The sequence below is a fragment of the Hoplias malabaricus genome, chromosome 4, assembly GCF_029633855.1.
Source record: "Hoplias malabaricus isolate fHopMal1 chromosome 4, fHopMal1.hap1, whole genome shotgun sequence".
Classification (NCBI taxonomy): Eukaryota; Metazoa; Chordata; class Actinopteri; order Characiformes; family Erythrinidae; genus Hoplias; species Hoplias malabaricus.
This window is the reverse complement of record NC_089803.1, coordinates 5,165,188-5,190,912: the sequence shown is the minus strand read 5'-3', so window position 1 is coordinate 5,190,912 and position 25,725 is coordinate 5,165,188. Positions and strand designations below refer to the sequence as shown.

The 25,725-nt window shown below is 40.5% G+C and overlaps 1 pseudogene and 4 gene segments (V, D, J or C); 2 read left to right on the top strand and 3 right to left on the bottom strand.

Moving 5' to 3' along the window:
- Nucleotides 1-7,279: 7,279 nt before the first annotated feature.
- Nucleotides 7,280-9,406, bottom strand: LOC136694164 (Ig kappa chain b5 variant C region-like). The segment is given in 2 exon segments: nucleotides 7,280-7,596; nucleotides 9,394-9,406. Coding segments are annotated over 2 exon segments (330 nt in total).
- LOC136693761 (immunoglobulin kappa variable 3-15-like) lies at nucleotides 9,283-11,160 on the top strand. The segment is given in 2 exon segments: nucleotides 9,283-9,453; nucleotides 9,636-11,160. Coding segments are annotated over 2 exon segments (360 nt in total).
- A 2,413-nt stretch (nucleotides 11,161-13,573) lies between these two features.
- LOC136694162 (Ig kappa chain b5 variant C region-like) lies at nucleotides 13,574-15,696 on the bottom strand. The segment is given in 2 exon segments: nucleotides 13,574-13,890; nucleotides 15,684-15,696. Coding segments are annotated over 2 exon segments (330 nt in total).
- LOC136694161 (Ig kappa chain b5 variant C region-like) lies at nucleotides 15,398-23,122 on the bottom strand. The segment is given in 3 exon segments: nucleotides 15,398-19,041; nucleotides 22,238-22,321; nucleotides 23,110-23,122. Coding segments are annotated over 3 exon segments (414 nt in total).
- Nucleotides 23,115-23,864, top strand: LOC136695667 (immunoglobulin kappa variable 4-1-like; annotated as a pseudogene).
- Nucleotides 23,865-25,725: the final 1,861 nt, after the last annotated feature.

Sequence of the window (25,725 nt, the reverse complement as noted above, 5' to 3'; positions counted from 1 at the left end):
GTATCTCCATAACAGCAGGAGGACTGATATTTTTAAGGCTCCGGAATGTAAACTGGTGTGATTGATGCTGCCCTCGCTGTTGACATGATAGTGGAAAGTCAAAGAACACAGCTTTATGGTCAGATACACACAGATCAATGCCTCTCACATTAAAAGGGGGTTTACCCAGAGAGAAAACAATGTCCAAGGTGTGGTCCTTGTTATGTGTAGGAAAATCAACGTGCTGAGAAACATCAAAGCTCTGTAAATTTTTAGCAAACAAACAGTTACCAGAATTGATGTGAATATTAAAGTCACCAAGCAGCAACAAATCAGAATAAAGAGGAATAAGTGTGGAGATGAGCTCAGAAAACTCTGGCATAAAAACAGATTAGGTTTTTGGGGGGCGATAGATAAGCAGAACCAATACAGGTTTAACAGCAGAGACCAACAGTGCCAAACACTCAAACAATGTCATATTTGGGATTAAAACTGTTTTAACTTTGAGGCCAGGGCTGTACACCACTGCAAGTCCTCCACCTCGACCAGTTAAACGAGGTTTATCCACGTATTGATAATGTACGTAACACGTAACATAGGTTCCGGTTATTTGTGTGATCAGTTGAGCCTGCCGTCGCCTGGGAAGATTTACGGCGACACGATGCCCACAGCAAGGGAATATTGTTCGGGTGCTGATAGTAGTTATAAGTCCGACCAAGACCCCGATGACAATATTTAGGTCGTCGCAGAATACCAGGGTGACCATGGATCATTAGAGGAGCAGGAATTTTACACTGAGCATTTCAGAATGTAAAAAGTTCACCAAAAGAGTACCTTATCCTCCTTGTCGTCATGATAAGGCCACAATGGAAGTTGCAGCCGTAGTAGCCCAGTAAAAGCCAGAGAAATAAACCCAAAATAATCCACATAGCACAGGCAACACAGGTACTCTCGCGGCAGATGTTAAGCACAGTCACAGACGCTCAACTCTAAGAAGAGAGCTCAGAGCCACAAGGAGAAATCCACAAGGCTCATATTACAGTAAATCCAGTACAAAGTTTGATACAGTGTGTTGGGTTCCACAGCACTTTTGCACACAGCGGGTAGAAAAACCGAATACAAACTTTAAAAACTTTATCACCGGGGGAGAAGCGGCAGCCAGCGTATCTCTTGCAACCCGAAAGTCCAATCATGATGATGATGAGGAATCTAGGATTATCTTGTCTGTTCCAACACAATACATTGACACTGCAATGTGTTACTGAAGGAGGTTACAATGTGTACAAAAAATGTACCAAATCCATCACATACTGAAATGTGTTTGGTGCCTCTTGAAGACCAAAAGTTATAATAAATTTATATATTTGTTTTTCTTAAGGGAGGCATGGTGGTGCAGCAGGTAGTGTCACATTCACACAGTTCCAGCGACATGGAAGTTGAGGGTTCAAGTCCCAAGTGTCTGTGAGGAGTTTGGTGTGTTCTCCTCGTGTCCACGTGGGTTTCCTCCAGATGCTCTGGTTTCCTCCCACACATGTCCAAAAACACATGTAGGTAGATGGATTGGTGACTCAAAGTGTCCATAGGTGTGAGTTTGTGTGTGTGTTGCCCTGTGAAGGACTAGCACCACCCTGAACTGGACAAGGGTTGCAGACAATGAATGAATTAATTAATGTTTTTCTTGGAGCAGCATTTTATCTTATCTCCTCAAACAATGGCATGGGCTGAACACTTTGAATGAAAACAATCTTCTACACATGTTATGTGTTTACAATAAACAAATGAGCATTTTCATGCAAATTCTAATCCTCCACCGACAGCCGCCGAATTAAAATGTTTTTAACGTATGAATGGCAGAATGCATCTATGTGCGGAACAAAAAAGCTTGCCCCTCAAAAATGTGCCTCTTGTTGTTTATGCTTCTCTCACAAGAATATAAAAATATATTTTGTTTCAACCTATATATAGTTTGAAAGTAGAAACTTCAAGGTTTCCGAAGTATGTTGAATTTTTTTTTCTAGGATAAAATCTTGCAGATATATTTCAGTTATATCCTGCCAGTGAGATAGCCAACTCCAGACATACATATACAGTGCCTTGTGAAAGTATTCGGCCCCCTTGAACTTTTCAACCTTTTGCCACATTTCAAGCTTCAAACATAAAGGTATAAAATATTATTTTTTTTGTGAAGAATCAACAACAAGTCTCCGTATAAATGCACCTGCTCTGTGATAGTCTCAGGGTTCTGTTCAAAGCGCAGAGAGCATCATGAAGACCAAGGAACAAACCAGGCAGGTCCGAGATACTGTTGCGGAGAAGTTTAAAGCCGGATTTAGATACAAAAAGATTTCCCAAGCTTTGAACATCCCAAGGAGCACTGTGCAAGCGATCATACTGAAATGGAAGGAGTATCAGACCACTGCAAATCTACCAAGACCCGGCCGTCCCTCTAAACTTTCATCTCAAACAAGGAAAAGAGTGATCAGAGATGCAGCCAAGAGGCCCATGATCACTCTGGATGAACTGCAGAGATCTACAGCTGAGGTGGGAGAGTCTGTCCATAGGACAACTATCAGTTGTACACTACACAAATCTGGCCTTTATGGAAGAGTGGCAAGAAGACAGCCATTTCTCAAAGATATCCATAAAAGGTATCGTTTAAAGTTTGCCACAATTCACCTGGGAGACCCACCAAACATGTGGAAGAAGGTGCTCTGTTCAGATGAAACCAAAATCAAACTGCTTGGCCACAATACAAAACAATATGTTTAGCGTAAAAAAGCAACACAGCTCATCACTCTGAAAACACCATCCCCACTGTCAAACATGGTGGTGGCGGCATCATGGTTTGGGCCTGCTTTTCATCAGCAGGGACAGGGAAGATGGTCAAAATTGATGGGAAGATAGATGGGGCCAAATACGGGACCATTCTGGAAGAAAACCTGTTGGAATCGGCAAGAAACCTGAGACTGGGACGGAGATTTATCTTCCAACAAAACAATGATCCAAAACACAAAGCCAAATCTACCATGGAATGGTTCACAAATAAACGTATCCAGGTGTTGGAATGGCCAAGTCAAAGTCCAGACCTGAATACAATCGAGAATCTGTGGAAAAAGCTGAAGACTGCTGTTCACAAATGCTCTCCATTCAACCTCACATAGCTCGAGCTGTTTTGCAAGGAAGAATGGGCAAGATGGGTCTCTTGATGTGCAAAGTTGATAGAGACATACCCCAAGCATCTTGCAGCTGTAATTGCAGCAATAGGTGGTGCTACAAAGTATTAATGCAAGGGGGCCGAATAATAATGCACGCCCCACTTTTCAGTTTTTTATTTGTTAAAAGTTTGACACATTAAATTTCATTCCACTTCACGATTGTGTCCCACTTGTTTTTGATTCTTCACAAAAAAATGTAAATTTTATATCTTTATGTTTGAAGCCTGAAATGTGGCAAAAAGTTGAAAAGTTCAAGGGGGCCGAATACTTTTGCATGGCACTGTACCAACACAGTTCTCAGGATTGTAGAACAGTTCAGTTCTTTGAGATTTTAACTGGAGACTGTAATGTCTTTGTGGGTGAAATTACTCTGAACAAGTAAAACATATTTATTCAGCAGGAAAATCCACATATTCTCTACAGTGAAGCACAGTGACACAGATCTGGATTCTTCAAGGGAAAAGCCTTCATAATTCCATTTCTCATTTCTAAACACATGACAGTAAGAAGTAAGCCAGTAAGGAACATGTAAACACACTAGAAGATTGATTAAGAGCATTTGGACCAAAGCCTCCTACCATCAGTAAAAAAAGCTACAATTGAAGTGTTGATGGATCCTGCCATAAAGAGAAGTCCCTTGAAGTATGGTGTAAAAAGAAGGTGAAAGTTTTGCCATGGCCTTCCCAGTCTGCAGGTTTGAAGAAGGCAGTTCCTGTGACAGTCCGTCAGTGCAGTTGAACAGGAGCAAATGTGTAACACAAGGTCCAAATTACACAGAAATATTAAAACACAGCTCAGAGCAAACAGAGTGTTCATAGGAGAACTTTAGAATAAGGGTGGACATACAAGATCTTAGAATGTATTTCATAACATTGGAATGCAAACTTTTAACCTGACATCAGTTTATATCAGTATCATTTTCTGATCGAAGGCTGTTGACAATATTTCTTAACCCTCTGTCATAGTGTTGCCCTCAGGCAACAAACTACCTTTTTGTCTCTAAAATCTTATCTTTAAATAAAAAAAAATATTTAAATAATTCCAATGTCACATGATGTGTCAGTGATCATTAACATGGGGTGCTGAAGTGCGTGTCATTGTCTGTCTGAGGGTGGCGCAATCCATTCAGCAAGCAGTGCTGCATAGGGCACAGTGCTAGCAAAGTGTAAAAAAAAGCATTAGTTTTTCATGTTTTTAAATAAACATAAATTCACACAAAAATATCTATATGTAAATAAATATTTAATAAACTATATTTTATTGTTTAAATACATCATTTGTTTATATGCTAAAACAGTTTATATGCTAAATATGCTAATTTTATAATTGCAGCATTGTGCAATTAGACTACATTTTAGAGCAGCTATATGCCAGGCAGAATGTTTGGATATGTGCTAGGGTGCAAAATAATGGTCTCATTCAATGTTTTTGCTGTCCTAACTATCAGTTCTCACAGAAAATGGACACACAGACATTTTATGAACCTGATCGAGCAGTTAGGGTCATTCCTTCAGACAGTGAGGAAAGTGAGCTTGAGACAAGTGACAGGGAGGAAGAAAGAACCCCAAAAATCAGTTTTGGGAAGAAGTTAAGAAGTCAGGAGTCAGTTAGTAGAATGTAATGTGTACTATGCTTCCAGTATGGGAATGAAATTATACAAATAAGATATGTATGAAATACGTAAGATCTAATTTATCCCTGTTGATAATGACCCTGAGCCTGAGGTTGAAGATGGAGAAAATGATGTTGATTATGTATCTGACAAAGAACCCAACACAGTGTGAACTTTATTGATTACCCAGAATGGTAGGGCAACCTTCCAATATCAGATGATAACCAGTCCCACCTGACATACATCAAGGTATTTTTTTCTGAAGACATTTTGCAAGTCATTGTAGAGCAGTCAAATGCATATGCTATGCAATGTGATTTCAACAAGCCCCTGAATCTCACTGTCAAAGAACTGGAGCAGTTTCTGGGTACTGTAATGTTCATTCATTCATGGAATCATTATCTGTAACTGCTTATTGAGTTCAGGGTCAAGGTGGGTCCAGAGCATACCTGGAATCATTGGGTGCAAGGCCATAAAAAAACTGCACTTCTGCAACAATCAAGATAGAACAGAGGAAATATTTGATCCACTGAATAAGATCCGTCCACTAGTTACTCATCTGCCCTCAAAACTGAACATGATTCCAATGGGTGAGAAGCTGGCTGTAGATGAGCAGATGATTCCATTCAAGGGAAGAAACAGACTGAAGCAATACCTGCCAGCAAAACCAAGGAAATGGCAATACAAGGTACTTCTCTTGGCCAGCTCTGATGGTGTCCCACACAACTTTGGGATTTATATGGGGAGAGTTGTACAACCCCCTGAATTAGCAGAAGTAGGAGCAAGCAGCAATGTTGTCCTCCGGCTGGCTAAACCTGTACTAAAGCACAAGAACCACAAGCTTTTCTTTGACAACTGATTTACCATTGTCCCTCTTGTACTTCCCCTCGCTCAACAAGGGATTCGTTGTATTGGTACTGTCCGTAGCAACAGATTACCAGGCAGCAATGTAATGGGTGATAAAGAACAGAATAAAACAGGACAAGGGTCTTTTCAAGAGAACACTGCCATGGTTGGAGAAACTAACTTACGTGTTGTGAAGTGGTATGATAATCGCTCTGTGACCCTGCTTATTGATTATATTGGACCATACCCATGAGGTCACTGAGGTTGAAAGGTGGGACAGCAAGCAAAAGCTCAAGGTCCCCTGTTCTGCTGTGGTGAAGGAGTATAATAAGCTTATGGGTGGGGTGGATCTGCTTGACTCATTGATCTCACTGTACCAAAGAAGTGGTAACACCGACTGGTATTCCATTTCTTGGATACAATCTCTGTGACTGCATAGCTGCTGTACAGAAGAGATTGTGATGCCACAGGCATGAAAAAGGAGGAGCAAATGAGGCTTTACACATTTAAGTCTTACATTGCTGAAGGCCTTTGCAAAAGTGGAAAAAGTCTCGAGCACAAAAGAGGCTGTCCAAGCTCAACAATTGCCAGTGAATATATGGCACATAAGAAAAGAGGACCCACGGCAAGAATTTCAGTCCCAGATGTGCGTCTGGACACCATAGTACACTGGATGATTATGTCAGACAAGAAGGGGACATGTAAAGTACCAGGATGCACAGGCACACCAAAAGTTTCCTGAAGTTCCACACAGAATAGGAATTCACTGTTAGCTAAAATTTCCTCAAAAATATAGAAGAACATTTCCTCAAACAATGCCCCACACAAAAAAACACATTCCAACACACACACACACACACACACAATACCTACAGTAAAGAAAGAGTTCCAATGTTACAATTGTATATGTTTTATTTTGTGGTGATTAACAGATTCTGGATGAAGCTTGTTGTAATAAAACATTCTAATGCATATATTGCATGTTTCTATATTATTTCACATATTAAACATATAGAAATCCTTGGTGTTGTAGTACAACTGTTGCACACTGTTGCTCTGAAGCAACAAAGTAACACTGGGTTGTGTGGGGGGGTGTCACATTTTATTACTGATACATTATTAGGGACCACCAGTCTTCCAAAAAAGTAGGCTGAAATATATATATTTTTCATAAAAAAGTACAGCTGGGGACTCTATATTTCCATTAATTCCTGACTTTCTAAATATAGCCCTCCTGTAATGTCAGATTGAATGCACATGATCACTATCTGCTCTGATACCAATTCTGTAAAGATGCTTTGCAACAATCAGTTATAGAAAGTGCTATATAAATGAAGTATGATTTGATTTTATTTTTGATGAAGAGTCAGAAAGCAGTGAAACATTGTTGATAAAGTTTTATTTTCACCAAAGAATAAAGCATTTGTGTTACAAGGGAAAGTTAATGACTAGACTTTAAGGCAGACAAATAATCAACAAACAGTGTAAGAGTGTATATATAGAGAGTGTATCTCTGTACTGAGCTGCTCCAGAAGCTGATGTGAAGATCTGAGCATTAATCAGAGACATGTTTGAACACACTGAAGATGAAGAGGAGCTCTATCAGCTCCAACACAGGTGTGGACCCTCACTGTCCAGTGCACTGATCTCTCTTCAGTGTTTCACTGACAGTAGTCTGGCCTCCTTTGGTGGCCTCACAGGTCACTGTCTTCTTCATCCACTCGTCCTCCTGGAGGGTCAGGGTGCTGCTCCAGCTGTAGAGGCCAGTGTCCTTCTGCAGAAGCCCAGGACTCTGACTAAACCCAGAGGTCAGAGGGTTTCCACCCACCTTCCAGCTCAGCTTCCAGTCTGAGGGGAAGCCCTTGTTGGCCAAACACACCAGTGTGGTCTCCCCCTGCCCCAGACTGGAGGAGGGCAGGACTGTGAGGGTGGGGCGGGTCGGAGCTAGGACACACACACACACACACACACACAGAGTTTCATTTCCCTTATTTCTAACACAGCACAAATGACTTCAGTGATGCAGTAAAAATCACACTCTAATTACAACCTTCAACTCAACCACTTTCACATATAAACTCATATTTACAATTACATTCAGAGGAGGATTTCAGTTTCATTAAATATTACAGAGTTTTCACTTACAAACATCTACAGTACATTATGATTTCACCAGGCGTCCCCAAACATTTGCATATAACTGTTTTTCTAACAGAGCAGAACTGAGTTCAGTGAAGCATTAAAATAACGCTCTAATTATAACCTTAAACTGAACCGCTTCAAATATGAACTAATATTTACAATTACATTAATAGATACATTTCATTCAGAATACTTTTAAAACTATTTCTTTCATTTAATTCATTATAATTGTAACATTACACACATCCCATGATGTGAAAGTTTAAAAGATGATTTGATTTCCTCCAAAACAGTAAATAATCAATAACTAAATCAAGCTGCAGTCTCCATGTACTACGTCTTCAAAGCTTTAGAACAGAAAACACTGCTCATAATAACCTCCACATTGTGGCGTCCAGATGGAGACAGAACGGCTCTAATCACCCAACACTGACTCTACAATCCAGCTTTACATTTGATCTTTTTAAAAAGAAATGTCATCACTGAACACTTCACAGGAAACCTTTAGGAAATATTTGTATTTTAAAGAAAAGAAATCCAGTTCAGAAACAGGAGCTGGTGGTGAAACCTAAAGCTCCACACTCTCCACACTTCAGAGCAGTTCTAATTAAATACATTCACATTTGGATTATCATTTATTCAGAAGATCATCAAGTGCATCTCTACTGTTGTCCAGAATCATTTTAATTAAAGATTCCTTTTGAATAAAGAGTAAAAGTGGACTTACTTCCAAATTCCAGTTTTGTTCCTCCACCAAAAGTCCACCACAGTGATACAAACTCGTTTACTGGCCGTACAAAAACCTCCTGCTCTAAACACACCCCTCTCTTCAGCCTTTACACACACTATTTCTGAACTAGAACACAATATTAATGGATTCTGCAGCTATTAATAATGGAAAACACTCCCAAACTGTAGAAGCTACAGATTCTCAACAAGGATTATTTTATAAACATTAAAATATCTAAACCCAGGACACACTTTGTTCTTTTGTATTTCCACAACAGACAAACACTTGATATAAAAGTATAAAACTACATGTAGAAACATGTTTTCATCTCAGATTCCAATTACAATCACAGATACAATCATATCAACTAATATTAAAACCAGATCCAATTAATGACAATAATAAAAACATGCTCCACTCTCTGTGTTGGTGATTATATGTTCACTTTCATCAGAAGTGTTGATAAATAATTCAATCAGTAAAAATTAGAGCTGCTGTTGAAAACTGTTCAACATTCATTAATAGTTTAAAAGATTCTTACTGTTATCATTGTGTTTCCTCCACCCAAAAGTCCTCCAGCCCTGATCCAGACAGATGGAGCCACAGTAGCAGCTGCAGAAAACCTCAAATGAAAGGCAGAGACAGTTAGAGTTTAGGATTTTAAACATGAGACTCCACACTGAGCAGAAATGTTTGATCAAACAATATCAAATAAATATGATGATCTTTCCTCAGTGTTGTTAGAAAGATGATTTCCATAGAGAGGGTCCACTTTGCATCATGAGCCCATGCTTCAGTGCTCTGCTAGTGTTTATAGTCCTGTGAGTTTAACACTTCATGACTGAGAGCTGCTGCCCCACAAACTTCACCCACAGCAACCATGACTTTGGTCTCCATCTTCATCTGGACACTGGTGCTCTGGACAAGAGGTGAGGAAACCTATTGATTTTGTGTTTGATTCTATGTCTGATGTAAAATAAAAAATTGATTTAATATCAACATTTTCATCTGAAAATAACATTATAGACTTTTTATGTGTCATGTATTTCCCTTTCCCTTTGAAAAAATGTTTGTGTCCATTAATATCTATCTGTTTATTTTTCCATTATAGATTCGTTTGGAGATATAATAATGACTCAGTCTCCAGGATCTCAGTCTGTTTCTCCAGGACACACTGTTACTATCAGCTGCAGAGCCAATCAGAGTGTAGGCAGCAATCTCGCCTGGTATCAGCAGAAACCTGGAGAAGCTCCTAAACTCCTGATCTATGGAGCATCCACCCGTCAGTCTGGAGTCTCAGATCGTTTCAGTGGGAGTGGATCTGGTACAGACTTTACTCTAAAAATCACTGGAGTAAAGCCTGAAGATGCAGGAGATTATTACTGTCAGCAGGGTAGCAGCTATCCGTTCACACAGTGTTAGAGCGTCGTACAAAAACCTCCTTCAGCTGTAGAGGAACTGCTCTGACTCAGAAACACTCACTGATCTGAGAACAGGTGCTAAAGCTGCACTCAACTGAACTCATCAGCACCAGAACACTACAGTAGTGAAGAGTGTTCTCTCTTTGGGGAGTTTTCCTCACTGTGGAACAGGGATTTACATCAGGAGATGGAGTATCTCACTAGGAGCAGCAGCAGATAAACACTACACACTGTACACACTACACACAATCTTCACAAGCTCTACACACCGTTACTAATTACATTAGAGCTTGACTTTCAGCTTCATTCATTAATCTATTCTGACTGCATTATGTAAATTTACTGAATTAAATATTAATATTAACTTAACCGAATAATGTAATGATGTTACACCACTGACCAGTGACCTTTGCTCTGGTCTAACATTATGTCAGTTCTTCTACAATTAGATCTTCTTAATCTGTGTGTTTTTGTATAATATTAGAAACATTGTTCTTCCAAAACCTGTCCATTTCTATCCATCCTTAAAGCCGTCTGTCTGGGGTTCATGATGATTCTGCATCTGTCCAAAAATGTTCAGCTTGTTTCAGTCAGTCACATTGAAGCACATCACTCAGCACCGCACTGAATCTACAGCTACTCCCAATTTTAACAACAGAGATTGTACTTTTTAGTGAACTGTATGATGAAGAATCACTGAGAATTTATTCCTCACCAAGACACTGCTCAAGATTAAAGCACAGTTCAGATTATTGAGCTTTTAACTACACAACAATACTGTGTTTCTATGTGATGTCACTATATGAACAAACAAAGATTAGGGGGTCCTGACCACTGAAGAGCAGGGTGAAAGGGGGCTAACAAAGTATGCAGAGCAACAGCTGGACTACAGTCTGTAATTGTAGAACTACAAAGTGCTCCTGTGTGGTCAGTGGAGCTGAGAGAATGGACAGTGAGTGTAGAAACAAGGAGGTGGTCGTACTATTCTGATCAGACTGTGTATATTGTTCTCATGTAGATGATGTATCAGATATTGAACTGATAAGATACAGATAATACACTGGATCTCAGACAATGATCCTGATCAAGTGCTGAGATTCTCATCAAGACAATTCTCAATTAACATCACCATGGAACAATGCACACACCTCACTGTGTAATCCTAATTTTAACAGCTCACTTTCAGTCAAAATGTATCTCTAAATGTTAGCTCAAACATCACAATCCCTCTGATAAACAATGAAATTATTAAAGTGGATTAAGTATAAATGTGTGTCTGAAATTAATGCCAGCGCTGAACCCTAAAGAGTGACATCAGATGTGTTAGAGTAGACTTGAGGTTATAACTGCAGTAGATAATGAGCAGCTCAAACTGTTTGCTGACAGCAACAAGGTCATAATTCATAGAAGAAACATGGACATGGAAAATTTACCAAGATGTGGAAGATCAATAAAAAATAACTAAAAAAATACTGTTTTAGACCTCTGCCAGAATCCAAAACAAACAGCAAACAGGGAAATGAAATGTAGGTCCACATCTCCACAGTGAAGCACAGTGTAAACATGTCTGGATTCTTTAGGTTAAAGACACTCAGTAAACCACTGCTTCCTTCCAGACACAAGAGAGTAAGATTGGAGTGTACGGAGCCCCTAAAGGGACTTGGAAAAAAAAGGCGTTCTTACCAGCACTTTCAGGATGCTACCGAACGTATATAAACTTGTTGTTCACAACAACTTCTGATGTGAGGCAGTTCCTTACAGATGTATGAACAATTCGCACTGGCAATGAAACTGTGTGTTAGTAGAGATAAATAAATACATATATAATATCTGTTTCAAGTGGCTGGATTTCCCTGGAAAGTGCAGTGTCCTGATGTGTTAACTGAGCCACGAAGACAATTGTGTAACATAAATCATTTGCAAAGGAGTGCAATGTATTTGCGAGGGAACGCAGAATCAGTGGTTCTTTTTAATTTTCCCCTCAGTCCCTTTAGGGGCTCCGTAGGAGTGTGATAACATGGGCTTATGAAAAATTTTAATATAACGACATCATGATGGACACTGCACCAAGAGAATGATCCAAGCCATAAAGCAAAGTCACGTGAAGCATGGTTCAAAAATAAGATGGATGTTTATCCATGTCCTTCTCAGACTCCAGACTCGAACATGAGAGAAAATCTTTAAACAAAGGACATGAGACAGTCTGGTAGAACTGGAGAACATGTGCAGAGAACAGGATAAAACGAGACCTTAGAGGAAAAAAACCCTGCTCAGAACATACACAAATGTAGCAGAGGAGGTCTTTTAGGGATCAGGGTGGACATTCAGGACATTAGACCAGGGCTGGACAACCCGAGACTCTGTGTCTGTACAAGTGTGACCCTTATATTCATAATTAAATTATAGCTATATGTTTGTTGGGTCTGTGTACCTTTTCTACATTTGATTTTCATGTTTAAATGGAAAAAGGAAAAAGGAAAACAACCCGTGATCTGATCTCTGATTTGTAAACAGAAAATCTTAATAAGAATCAGGAGAATGCTCCGTCTGTTTCTGGGGCTGTGGTCACTCCTCTCTCTGTTCACAGAGCTGCTGCTAAGAAGGACAGCTCTAGAGTCACAGTCTGAAATCATTTTACACACAGCACAAAGACCCAGCCCCAGTGTGTTGAAGGATTATGGGGAAGAAACAGGGTTTTCTTTTAGGAGTGTGAGGAGATTCTGCTCTTAAACGTCTGGAGTCAACTCTTCATTTCTGTCGACTAAACCCCTCTTTCTAACGACATGGGGCAGACACTGCTCTGAAATATCCACAGTTATATTCAGATTATTGTTCTAAAGCCGTCCTGCTGAGTAGTGTCTCTGTACACAGTGAGAGTGGTGGAATAGAGTCAAAATGAACAGATTTAATGAAGAGGAATCGACTCCCAAAGAATCAATCCTACAAGTGTCTGGGAGTCAGGATCAAATCTTGGTGAATCACTCAGAGAATCTGAACTCTTGGAGTCGACTCAGTCTCTGTTTGTGATTGACGTGAGAAGGTGTAGTTGCTGTAGGACTGGTAGCTGTGTGCAGACAGATTTGTGTAAATGCACAGCCTGTGGCTCTGGTAGTAAATGTATTTCAGAACAGAGGGAAGCAGACTTTTGAACTGATATCTGTTCATTTATATCACTATTATTTTCTGGTCTTTGGCTTTTGATCATATTTATCACTTTTGATGCTTAAGGAACATTCAGGAATTCTGAACTTTCATTAATTAGTGATTTATTGAAATAACTTTATCAGTCTCCCCCTTCTGTCAGTTCAAAGTGGACGTTACCACTCGCCTGTTTCAGTAAAAGTTTAAAGAGGAGTTAAAAATGAAAAATCACACATTTTGTGTTGATTTAAATGCTTTATTTTTACAAAAGAGTGTAGCATTATTTTGTTAAGTAGAAAAATTAATGATTGCAGATAAAGAAAGACATATAATCAACAAACAGTGTAAGAGTGTATATATAGAGAGTGTAACTCTGTACTGAGCTGCTCCAGAAGCTGATGTGAAGATCTGAGCATTAATCAGAGACATGTTTGAACACACTGAAGATGAAGAGGAGCTCTATCAGCGCCAACACAGGTGTGGACCCTCACTGTCCAGTGCACTGATCTCCCTTCAGTGTTTCACTGACAGTAGTCTGGCCTCCTTTGGTGGCCTCACAGGTCACTGTCTTCTTCATCCACTCGTCCCCCTGGAGGGTCAGGGTGCTGCTCCAGCTGTAGAGGCCAGTGTCCTTCTGCAGAAGCCCAGGACTCTGACTAAACCCAGAGGTCAGAGGGTTTCCATCCACCTTCCAGCTCAGCTTCCAGTCTGAGGGGAAGCCCTTGTTGGCCAAACACACCAGTGTGGTCTCCCTCTGCCCCAGACTGGAGGAGGGCAGGACTGTGAGGGTGGGGCGGGTCGGAGCTAGGACACACACACACACACACACACAGTTTCATTTCCCTTATTTCTAACACAGCACAAATGACTTCAGTGATGCAGTAAAAATCACACTCTAATTACAACCTTCAACTCAACCACTTTCACATATAAACTCATATTTACAATTACATTCAGAGGAGGATTTCAGTTTCATTAAATATTACAGAGTTTTCACTTACAAACATCTACAGAACATTATGATTTCACCAGGCGTCCCCAAACATTTGCATATAACTGTTTTTCTAACAGAGCAGAACTGAGTTCAGTGAAGCATTAAAATAACGCTCTAATTATAACCTTAAACTGAACCGCTTCAAATATGAACTAATATTTACAATTACATTAATAGATACATTTCATTCAGAATACTTTTAAAACTATTTCTTTCATTTAATTCATTATAATTGTAACATTACACACATCCCATGATGTGAAAGTTTAAAACATGATTTGATTTCCTCCAAAACAGTCAATAATCAATAACTAAATCAAGCTGCAGTCTCCATGTACTACGTCTTCAAAGCTTTAGAACAGAAAACACTGCTCATAATAACCTCCACATTGTGGCATCCAGATGGAGACAGAACGGCTCTAATCACCCAACACTGACTCTACAATCCAGCTTTACATTTGATCTTTTTAAAAAGAAATGTCATCACTGAACACTTCACAGGAAACCTTTAGGAAATATTTGTATTTTAAAGAAAAGAAATCCAGTTCAGAAACAGGAGCTGGTGGTGAAACCTAAAGCTCCACACTCTCCACACTTCAGAGCAGTTCTAATTAAATACATTCACATTTGGATTATCATTTATTCAGAAGATCATCAAGTGCATCTCTACTGTTGTCCAGAATCATTTTAATTAAAGATTCCTTTTGAATAAAGAGTAAAAGTGGACTTACTTCCAACATCCAGTTTTGTTCCTCCACCAAAAGTGACCCACAGTGATACAAACTCGTTTACTGGCCGTACAAAAACCTCCTGCTCTAAACACACCACTCTCTTCAGCCTTTACACACACTATTTCTGAACTAGAACACAATATTAATGGATTCTGCAGCTATTAATAAAGGAAAACACTCCCAAACTGTAGAAGCTACAGATTCTCAACAAGGATTATTTTATAAACATTAAAATATCTAAACCCAGGACACACTTTGTTCTTTTGTATTTCCACAACAGACAAACACTTGATATAAAAGTATAAAACTACATGTAGAAACATGTTTTCATCTCAGATTCCAATTACAATCACAGATACAATCATATCAACTAATATTAAGACCAGATCTAATTAATGACAATAATAAAAACATGCTCCACTCTCTGTGTTGGTGATTATATGTTCACTTTCATCAGAAGTGTTGATAAATAATTCAATCAGTAAAAATTAGAGCTGCTGTTGAAAACTGTTCAACATTCATTAATAGTTTAAAAGATTCTTACTGTTATCATTGTGTTTCCTCCACCCAAAAGTCCTCCAGCCCTGATCCAGACAGATGGAGCCGCAGTAGCAGCTGCAGAAAACCTCAAATGAAAGGCAGAGACAGTTAGAGTTTAGGATTTTAAACATGAGACTCCACACTGAGCAGAAATGTTTGATCAAACAATATCAAATAAATATGATGATCTTTCCTCAGTGTTGTTAGAAAGATGATTTCCATAGAGAGGCTCCACTTTGCATCATGAGCCCATGCTTCAGTGCTCTGCTAGTGTTTATAGTCCTGTGAGTTTAACACTTCATGACTGAGAGCTGCTGCCCCACAAACTTCACCCACAGCAACCATGACTTTGGTCTCCATCTTCATCTGGACACTGGCGCTCTGGACGAGAGGTAACCTGTTTCTGCAAACAGGAGTGAATGCTGCTTGTATACTTGTCCACTTTTATTTTACCTAACATTGTCTCTACAGTGTCCAGTGGTCCAGTAACTCTTACTCAGAGTCCTACAGTGAAAATTGTTTCTCCACTTCAAACAGTCACCATCAACTGTAAACTCAGCTCTGCAGTATCCTACTGGGGCAGCAATGAAGAGCTCCACTGGTACCTGATCAAACCTGGGGAAGTTCCTAAACTCCTAATTAAATTTGTCAATCAGTTACAGTCAGGTTTTCCAGATCGTTTCAGTGGCAGTGGATCTAGATCTGACTTCACTCTGACCATCAGTAACGTCCAGACTGAAGATGCAGGAGATTATTACTGTCTGACACATAATGCTGGAGTGTTCACACAGTGTTAGGGAGTTGTACAAGAACCTCCCTCAGTCAGACTCAGTCTAGCATAAAATAACTGAAGAGACGTCTGTTGTGTGAACAATATATAAGTGTCCCCAGATCAGAATTTAACAGGCTGAATTCTGTACTTTTAAAGCCTGATATTTCCATATCCGCATTTCACTGAACTTATATTAAATATTAAAAAGAGTGGAGTGAATGAACTCCATATCTGTAATAAAGCGGGGTGTGTAGGAGTGGTCAAGGAGCGAGGTAAGTGCAGGAGATTTTAATAATAATAACTTAAAGGAAACTAGACAGAGGGACATTAAACACAAGGGCTAAACTACAAACTGCTAAGAGCAATGTTGGCCCAGGTTTTTGGAGTAGCTCTTTTAGCATTGTGTTTAATGTCTAGGTTTTTGTACACTGTCGTTAACTTGCACAAAGGCTATGATTTTGAAATGGGTTGGAGTTGTGATGCCTGAAGATCAAGTGCAGATGCCATTATTAATTAGAACTGACTCAGACAAATATGAGGAAGAAATTTTGGAAAGCGACCTGGTGGAGAAATATTCATTTTAAATATCTACTATTATACTTTTAATTAAGTTATGACATTCTACTATTTTGTTAATTTTACTATTTAGTAATCTATTATAATGATTATAGGGTGAAGTAGAAACTGTAGCTTGAAATATACTAATGTATTAATATTGCTAGTACTGATTTGTATTTGATATTTCTATTTGTATCTGTTATTTTTGCAAAACATACTGGTTGTTGTTTCTTTCTTCCAGAATAAAAAGGGAAGAAGAACACTGTAAGGGTGCATGGTTGATCGAGGTTCCTGAAGTATTACAGGGATCCAAACATTCAAAAGAAGTCAATAAAACTGAAGGACTTTGAAACAGAACTGTGAAAACTTGCTGAAATTCAGAAGGTGATATTGCTGAAGTGCTGTAGTATAATACAATATGTCATATTTTTTCTATTGAATTGTTTATTTTTTGTTATCATTAACATTGATAAAACATAATACAAGTGATATTTAAAATGATAACAACTGTTTATTATGATGATTTATAGACGGATGCAATTTAATCTGTGTAAGTGTATTGGGATCTCAGATGTTTTGTTTTTTCTCGATGTTACGGCCATGGGGTGTGTCAGGTAGGGACAGGTCTATAGGAAGGTCCAATGGGTCGACCAGCCTGAATTTGGACATTGGTTTGATTTTACTTTCTGAGATTTCTACACACATTTACTCATGTCAACTCCCTACACATATAGTGTAAATTCAAATTGGATAGGCGTACTTTATGTGATTGCCTTGGGCAGAGGGATTGTGAGAGAATTTATTCTGTCTAAAATATTTGAAGGAAATTTCAAGAAAGATGGCTGTCTGGCAGGTTTTTTCGCTTTCACACTCCATGAATATTTACTATATCATATATCATAATGCATGTAATGCTAGATTTGTGTGTAGGGGTATAGTGATAATATGTTATAACTATAAACATGTATGGGTTGTTTAATTTTACGATACTTTTACAGTCTCAAAGGGAGGAAAATTATGACGTATATTTTATAAATATAGTCTTAAGTGCAGCATGTAGAGATGTTAACTGTTCTGAGTTTATTCGTATGTTCTATGTCTGTGCTCCAAAGGGGGAAATGTTTAGGATAATCTCTCAGTAAGAACATAAGGACTATAAACTTTTTTTCTCTGTGTCTCAGGAAAGTTCTTTCCCCGCTTAGTGTTTGCCCTCTAGTTCGTTAATGTTTGTTTTGTTAATTTCTTGTTAAATAAAGTCTGTGTTATTAGCATGTGCGTCCGCCTCCATCAGTCTGCCCAGCTCACACTAACAGAATTAACGACCCAACAGCGGTAAAGGTGGGGGATCAACCTGCTGCCCTGCAATCCTATATGGGAGTTCCCCCTGAGTTTGAGGGGACTCCAAACGTTGAGGGATTTCTGCTTCAGTGCCAACTGTATTTTAACTACCTGACTGTTCCTGCGCCACATGGAATTATCCAAGTAATGTTTATGAGATCCCTTCTCAAAGGGAGAGCATTGGAGTGGGCTGATCGAGTGCTGGGAGAGAGAGCCCTGCATATTACAGTGGAGACTTTTGTGAACTATTGAGAGCCAGATTCTCCCGATCGACTCCCGAGGACATCTCCGCAAGACCCTCTGCTCCCGAGGACTACCCCCTCAGGTCCGGGGAAATTTTTGAGGGGGGGGGGTTAAGGGTAGGGGCTGTTAGCCTCAAACCTCAGGACAACGGAGGTGAGGCTAACAGGGGCACACCTCTAGGGGATCTCAGGAGTGCGCCCGTCAAGCCCCCTAACCCCTCTACAGCTCCAGCACATGCAAAACAAGCCCCTGCCTCCGTGGACGTCGTCGCAGGGCCCCCTGCCTCCGTGGACGTCGTCGCAGGGCCCCCTGCCTCCGTGAAAGAGTGTATATATAGAGAGTGTAACTCTGAAATGAGCTGCTCCAGAAGCTGATGTGAAGATCTGAGCATTAATCAGAGACATGTTTGAACACACTGAAGATGAAGAGGAGCTCTATCAGCTCCAACACAAGTGTGGACCCTCACTGTCGAGTGCACTGATCTCTCTTCAGTGTTTCACTGACAGTAGTCTGGCCTCCTTTGGTGGCCTCACAGGTCACTGTCTTCTTCATCCACTCGTCCTCCTGGAGGGTCAGGGTGATGCTCCAGCTGTAGAGGCCAGTGTCCTTCTGCAGAAGCCCAGGACTCTGACTAAACCCAGAGGTCAGAGGGTTTCCATCCACCTTCCAGCTCAGCTTCCAGTCTGAGGGGAAGCCCTTGTTGGCCAAACACACCAGTGTGGTCTTCCCCTGCCTCAGGCTGGAGGGGGGCAGGACTTTGAGGGTGGGGCGGGTCGGAGCTAGGACACACACACACACACAAACACACAGACACGCACACAGTTTCATTTCCCTTATTTCTAATACAGCACAAATGACTTCAGTGATGCAGTAAAAATCACACTCTAATTACAGCCTTCAACTCAACCACTTTCACATATAAACTCATATTTACAATTACATTCAGAGGAGGATTTCAGTTTCATTAAATATTACAGAGCTTTCACTTACAAACATCTACAGAACATTATGATTTCACCAGGCGTCCCCAAACATTTGCATATAACTGTTTTTCTAACAGAGCAGAACTGAGTTCAGTGAATCATTAAATAACGCTCTAATTATAACCTTAAACTGAACCGCTTCAAATATGAACTAATATTTACAATTACATTAATAGATACATTTCATTCAGAATACTTTCAAAACTATTTCTTTCATTTAATTCATTATAATTTTAACATTACACACATCCCATGATGTGAAAGTTTAAAAGATGATTTGATTTCCTCCAAAACAGTAAATAATCAATAACTAAATCAAGCTGCAGTCTCCATGTACTACGTCTTCAAAGCTTTAGAACAGAAAACACTGCTCATAATAACCTCCACATTGTGGCGTCCAGATGGAGACAGAACGGCTCTAATCACCCAACACTGACTCTACAATCCAGCTTTACATTTGATCTTTTTAAAAAGAAATGTCATCACTGAACACTTCACAGGAAACCTTTAGGAAATATTTGTATTTTAAAGAAAAGAAATCCAGTTCAGAAACAGGAGCTGGTGGTGAAACTGTTGTTAAAACACTGTCTTACAGGTTCTTAAGGATCCCGTGAGAGAAGTGTTCAATTCCGAGCTCAGATTCTGTCCCATGTCTAAGATCTCTCTTCCATGTCTAAAAATCTCTCCCCCCTCCTGGCTCAGACCCTGCTCTATATGCTTCTCCCTTCTCTCCAAATAAGGCAAACATAGAGGATAGTTTACATTTGCATGTTCTTAAGGGAGGGTGTAAAATTGATAGTTTCCTGCCTTCATTGACAGCTTATCCTAAACATTTCTCTCTGTGTAGCACAGACATAGAGCATATGGCTGAACATAAAAAACACTAAACATTCCTTAATACTGTGCCTTATGAGGCCTTATGATTAAATATACCTCAACACCTAAAGCCCCACACTCTCCACACTTCAGAGCAGTTCTAATTAAATACATTCACATTTGGATTATCATTTATTCAGAAGACCCTTCCTGTATCAGGGCCTTGTCGTGGCGGAAGGGCTTGTGTGGTCTCATGACCTCCAGGGCTATGTCGTCAGGAGCTGTTAGCTCCCAGTAGGGTCTCCCATGGCGAACAGGTCTGGAGTGAAGATCCAGACAAACATGATCCAAAAGCATTCCTATGAGTACACCCATTAAAATTCAGTGTACCCTGCCTGGGAAAGGGTTACCGGGACCTACCCCTTGAGCCAGGCCTGGGGGTAGTGTCCGACGGTGAGCGCCTGGTGGCCGGGCAGCCCACGTAACCCGGCCGGGCTCAGCCCGAAATGGCAACGTGGGAGGATCATGTGGGCTCACCACCCGCAAGATCCAGAGTAGGGGTGCGGTGCAATCCCCATCGGGCACAGAGCAGGGGCGAAGGGCCCCCTGGCGTCGTGGAACTTGTCAGCAGAAACTGGTTCTTGGTATGTGGAACATAACCTCACTGGGGGGGAAAGAGCCAGAGCTGGTGCGTGAGGTTGAGAGATACCAGCTAGATATAGTTGGGCTCACCTCTACACACAGTTTAGGCTCTGGAACCAAACTTCTCAATAGGGGTTGGTCTCTCTCCTACTCAGGAGTTGCACAGGGTGAGAAGCGCCGGGCGGGTGTGGGGATACTCACAAGTCCCCGGCTGGTGCCTGTACAGCTGGAGTTTGTCCCAGTAAACGAGAGGGTAGCCTCAATGCGGCTCCGGCTTGCAGAGAGGAAAACTTTGACTGTTGTGTGTGCGTATGCACCGAACAGCAGCTCAGAGTATTTGGCCTTCTTGGAGGCAATGATTGGAGTTCTAGAGTGGATTCCATGCACTGACTCTATTATTTTACTGGCAGACTTCAATGCTCACGTTGGCAATGTCTGGGAAACCTGGAGAGGAGTGATTGGGAGGAACGGACTGCCTGATATAAACCCGTGTGGTGTGATGTTGTTGGACTTCTGTGCTAGCCATGGTTTGTCCATAATGAACACCATGTTCGAACATAAGATTGCTCATTAGTGTACTTGGTACCAGAGCACTCTGGGCCAAAGGTCAATGATCAACTTTGTGGTTGTGTCTTCTGACCTGAGGCCATATGTTTTGGACACTTGGGTAAAGAGAGGGGGTTCACTTGAGCAGTTTGCAGCCGAGTGTGAAGCGGTCGGTATGCGGATCAGCACCTCCAAGTCTGAGGCCATAGTTATCTCCCGGAAACAGATGGCATGCTCCCTTCAGGTAAGGGGTGAGAACCTGCCCCAAGTGAAGGAGTTCAAGTATCTCAGGTTCTTGTTCACGGGTGATGGGAAGAGGGATGATGAGATTGACCGTAGGATAGGTGCAGTGTCTGCAGTAATGCGGTCACTGTACCGCACCATTGTGGTGAAGAGAGAGCTGAGCCATAAAGCAAAGCTCTCAATTTACCGGTCAGTCTATGTCCCCACTCTCACCTATGGTCATGAGCTCTCTGTAATGACCGAAAGAACAAGATCGTGGATACAAGCGGCCGAAATGAGCTTTCTCCGACGGGTCACTGGGCGTACTCGCCGTGATCAGGTGAGGAGCTCAGTGACTAGGGAGGAGTTCGGAGTAGAGTCGCTGCTCCTTCGCATTGAGAGAAGTCAGTTGAGGTGGTTTGGGCATTTGATCAGGATGCCTCCTGGACGCCTCCCACTGGAGGTATACCAGGCACGTCCAACTGGAAGGAGGCCCCGAGGTAGACCCAGGACACGCTGGAGGGATTATATCTCCCGGCTGTCCTGGGAACGCCTTGGGATCCCCCAGGAGGAATTGGTGGATGTTGCAAGGTACAGAGACGTCTGGGCTTCTTTGCTCGCCCTGTTGCCACCACGACCCTGAAATGGAGAAGCAGAAAAGAAAATGTATGTATTTATTCAGAAGATCATCGAGTGCATCTCTACTGTTGTCCAGAATCATTTTAATTAAAGATTCCTTTTGAATAAAGAGTAAAAGTGGACTTACTTCCAACATCCAGTTTTGTTCCTCCACCAAAAGTCCACCACAGTGATACAAACTCGTTTACTGGCCGTACAAAAACCTCCTGCTCTAAACACACCACTCTCTTCAGCCTTTACACACACTATTTCTGAACTAGAACACAATATTAATGGATTTTGCAGCTATTAATAATGGAAAACACTCCCAAACTGTAGAAGCTACAGATTCTCAACAAGGATTATTTTATAAACATTAAAATATCTAAACCCAGGACACACTTTGTTCTTTTGTATTTCCACAACAGACAAACACTTGATATAAAAGTATAAAACTACATGTAGAAACATGTTTTCATCTCAGATTCCAATTACAATCACAGATACAATCATATCAACTAATATTAAAACCAGATCCAATTAATGACAATAATAAAAACATGCTCCACTCTCTGTGTTGGTGATTATATGTTCACTTTCATCAGAAGTGTTGATAAATAATTCAATCAGTAAAAATTAGAGCTGCTGTTGAAAACTGTTCAACATTCATTAATAGTTTAAAAGATTCTTACTGTTATCATTGTGTTTCCTCCACCCAAAAGTCCTCCAGCCCTGATCCAGACAGATGGAGCCGCAGTAGCAGCTGCAGAAAACCTCAAATGAAAGGCAGAGACAGTTAGAGTTTAGGATTTTAAACATGAGACTCCACACTGAGCAGAAATGTTTGATCAAACAATATCAAATAAATATGATGATCTTTCCTCAGTGTTGTTAGAAAGATGATTTCCATAGAGAGGCTCCACTTTGCATCATGAGCCCATGCTTCAGTGCTCTGCTAGTGTTTATAGTCCTGTGAGTTTAACACTTCATGACTGAGAGCTGCTGCCCCACAAACTTCACCCACAGCAACCATGACTTTGGTCTCCATCTTCATCTGGACACTGGCGCTCTGGACGAGAGGTAACACAGCTTATTAACTACTTATCCTTCCAGAATCTTTGTTTTTCTCTTAGAGCCGATCCGAATGTATGGATGTAAATATTAAAATTATTATTATAATTATCTAGGAGATCTGTAAATCTGATCAAAACTAGTTTTTGTATTTACCTGAGAACATATCAATTAAGATAAGAACTAAACCAAAATAAAAAGGTTTTTAATAAATAATGTCTAAAAAATAGTATAAAGTAGAATATATATTTTATGAACTTCCCAACTTTTATATTATTTAAATAAATACTTTTTAATTAAATAAAAATATTACTTACATTATTTAAAATTATTCTGTTATTATTATTTATTACAATTTTTGTTTAATTTTCCATTAGGGTCCAGTGGTCAGGTGACTGTTACTCAGACTCCTTCAGTGAAAACTGTTTCTACAGGACAATCAGTCACCATCAACTGTAGAACCAGTAGCGGAGTTTATAATGGCAACTATCTTGCCTGGTATCAGCAGAAACCTGGAGAAGCTCCCTAAACTCCTGATCTACTTGGCTAACAGTAGACCGTCAGGTATTTCAGATCGTTTCAGTGGCAGTGGATCTGGATCTGACTTCACTCTGACCATCAGTAACATCCAGACTGAAGATGCAGGAGATTATTACTGTCAGAGTTACCATTACATCAGTAGCATCTGGGTGTTCACACAGTGAAATAGAGTCGTACAAAAACCTCCCTCAGTCAGAGACTGCACAGAGACTGCACTGCTGCAGTTGCACCCTACTGCAGGTGCTGAGGGGGAGGATGATACACACAATAACACACTCTGTGGAGGAGAGACACACACCTCACTAACACACACCTCCACACACAATAACACACTCTGTGGAGGAGAGACACACACCACACTAACACACACCTCCACACACACTAACACACTCTGTGGAGGAGAGACACACACCTCACTAACACACCTCCACACTCAATAACACACTCTGTGGAGGAGAGACACACACCTCACTAACACACAGCTCCACACAAAATAACACACTCTGTGGAGGAGAGACACATACCTCACTAACACACACCTCCACACACAATAACACACTCTGTGGAGGAGAGACACACACCTCACTAACACACACCTCCACACACAATAACACACTCTGTGGAGGAGAGACACACACCTCACTAACACACACCTCCACACACAATAACACACTCTGTGGAGGAGAGACACACACCTCACTAACACACAGCTCCACACACAATAACACACTCTGTGGAGGAGACACACACACCTAACTAACACACACCTCCACACACAATAACACACTCTGTGGAGGAGACACACACACCTCACTAACACACACCTCCACACACAATAACACACTGTGGTGGAGAGACACACACCTCACTAACACACAGCTCCACACACAATAACACACTCTGTGGAGGAGAGACACACACCTCACTAACACACAGCTCCACACACAATAACACACTCTGTGGAGGAGACACACACACCTAACTAACACACACCTCCACACACACAATAAGACACTCATTCATATATATATATACTGACAAAGTCTAAGCAATAAACAATAACATCAGAAACACTTACCTCCAACACACACACAGAGATAAAATCTAAAGTAAGTATTTATTGCCCCCAAGGGGGAATTCACAGTCACTGTGTCACAGACTTACACCGCTCAGACATAAATAAAACTCAACAATAACACGTACAGCACCACTCACCACAGTTACACTAGCAGACAACTCAATCAATACTGTACACTGCATAACATATTATAAGCAAAATAGCCTCCTATCTATCCAAGCATCTTTACTCAGTTGAAAAACCAACACATGTAGTCATGAATGTAATTGTATTTGTACAAACTGCAGACTGTGAGACACAGATTGGGACGTATTCATTTGTGAATAGTGAAATATATTTGTGACTTGTGTTTAATTTGTGGATTAACATTTACGCATTTGTAAAGCATTAGTAGCAGAGCAAACTCCTGATACTGGATGTGTGTGGAGTCGTCTAAAATGTTCATTGCCTCCCTAAATATTGACTTTTCATAGAGAGACTCTATGTGGCCCTGGTCTGGGTGACCTACAATCTTTAGTGCAGTTTTGACCAAACACTTGGACTTTAATTCAACTGTCAGATTACCAGACCAGGTCTGCATGACATACTGTATCACACTGTCTAAGATCATTTAAAAAAAAATATATATAACAGAAGCCTGCTACTGACACCTTACAGTCTCAATATTTTTAAAAAATACATCTTCTGCTGAAGCTTAGTGCAAAGGCATTCTATAAGGATGTGTCCATAAAACACTTAAATATTTATATGCAGAGACCTGACATATGGGAGTATTATGAATACACACAGGACTCAGGAATTCAGAAACCGCTCTAGGGTCAAATTAAATTTCTTTACATTGACAACAAGATGATAAACATCACACCAGTCTACAAACTGTTTAATTTCTGAATGGTAAGATGCTGTGTCCTGGTCCCTATGTAATAGGCCCAAGATGGCAGTGTCAT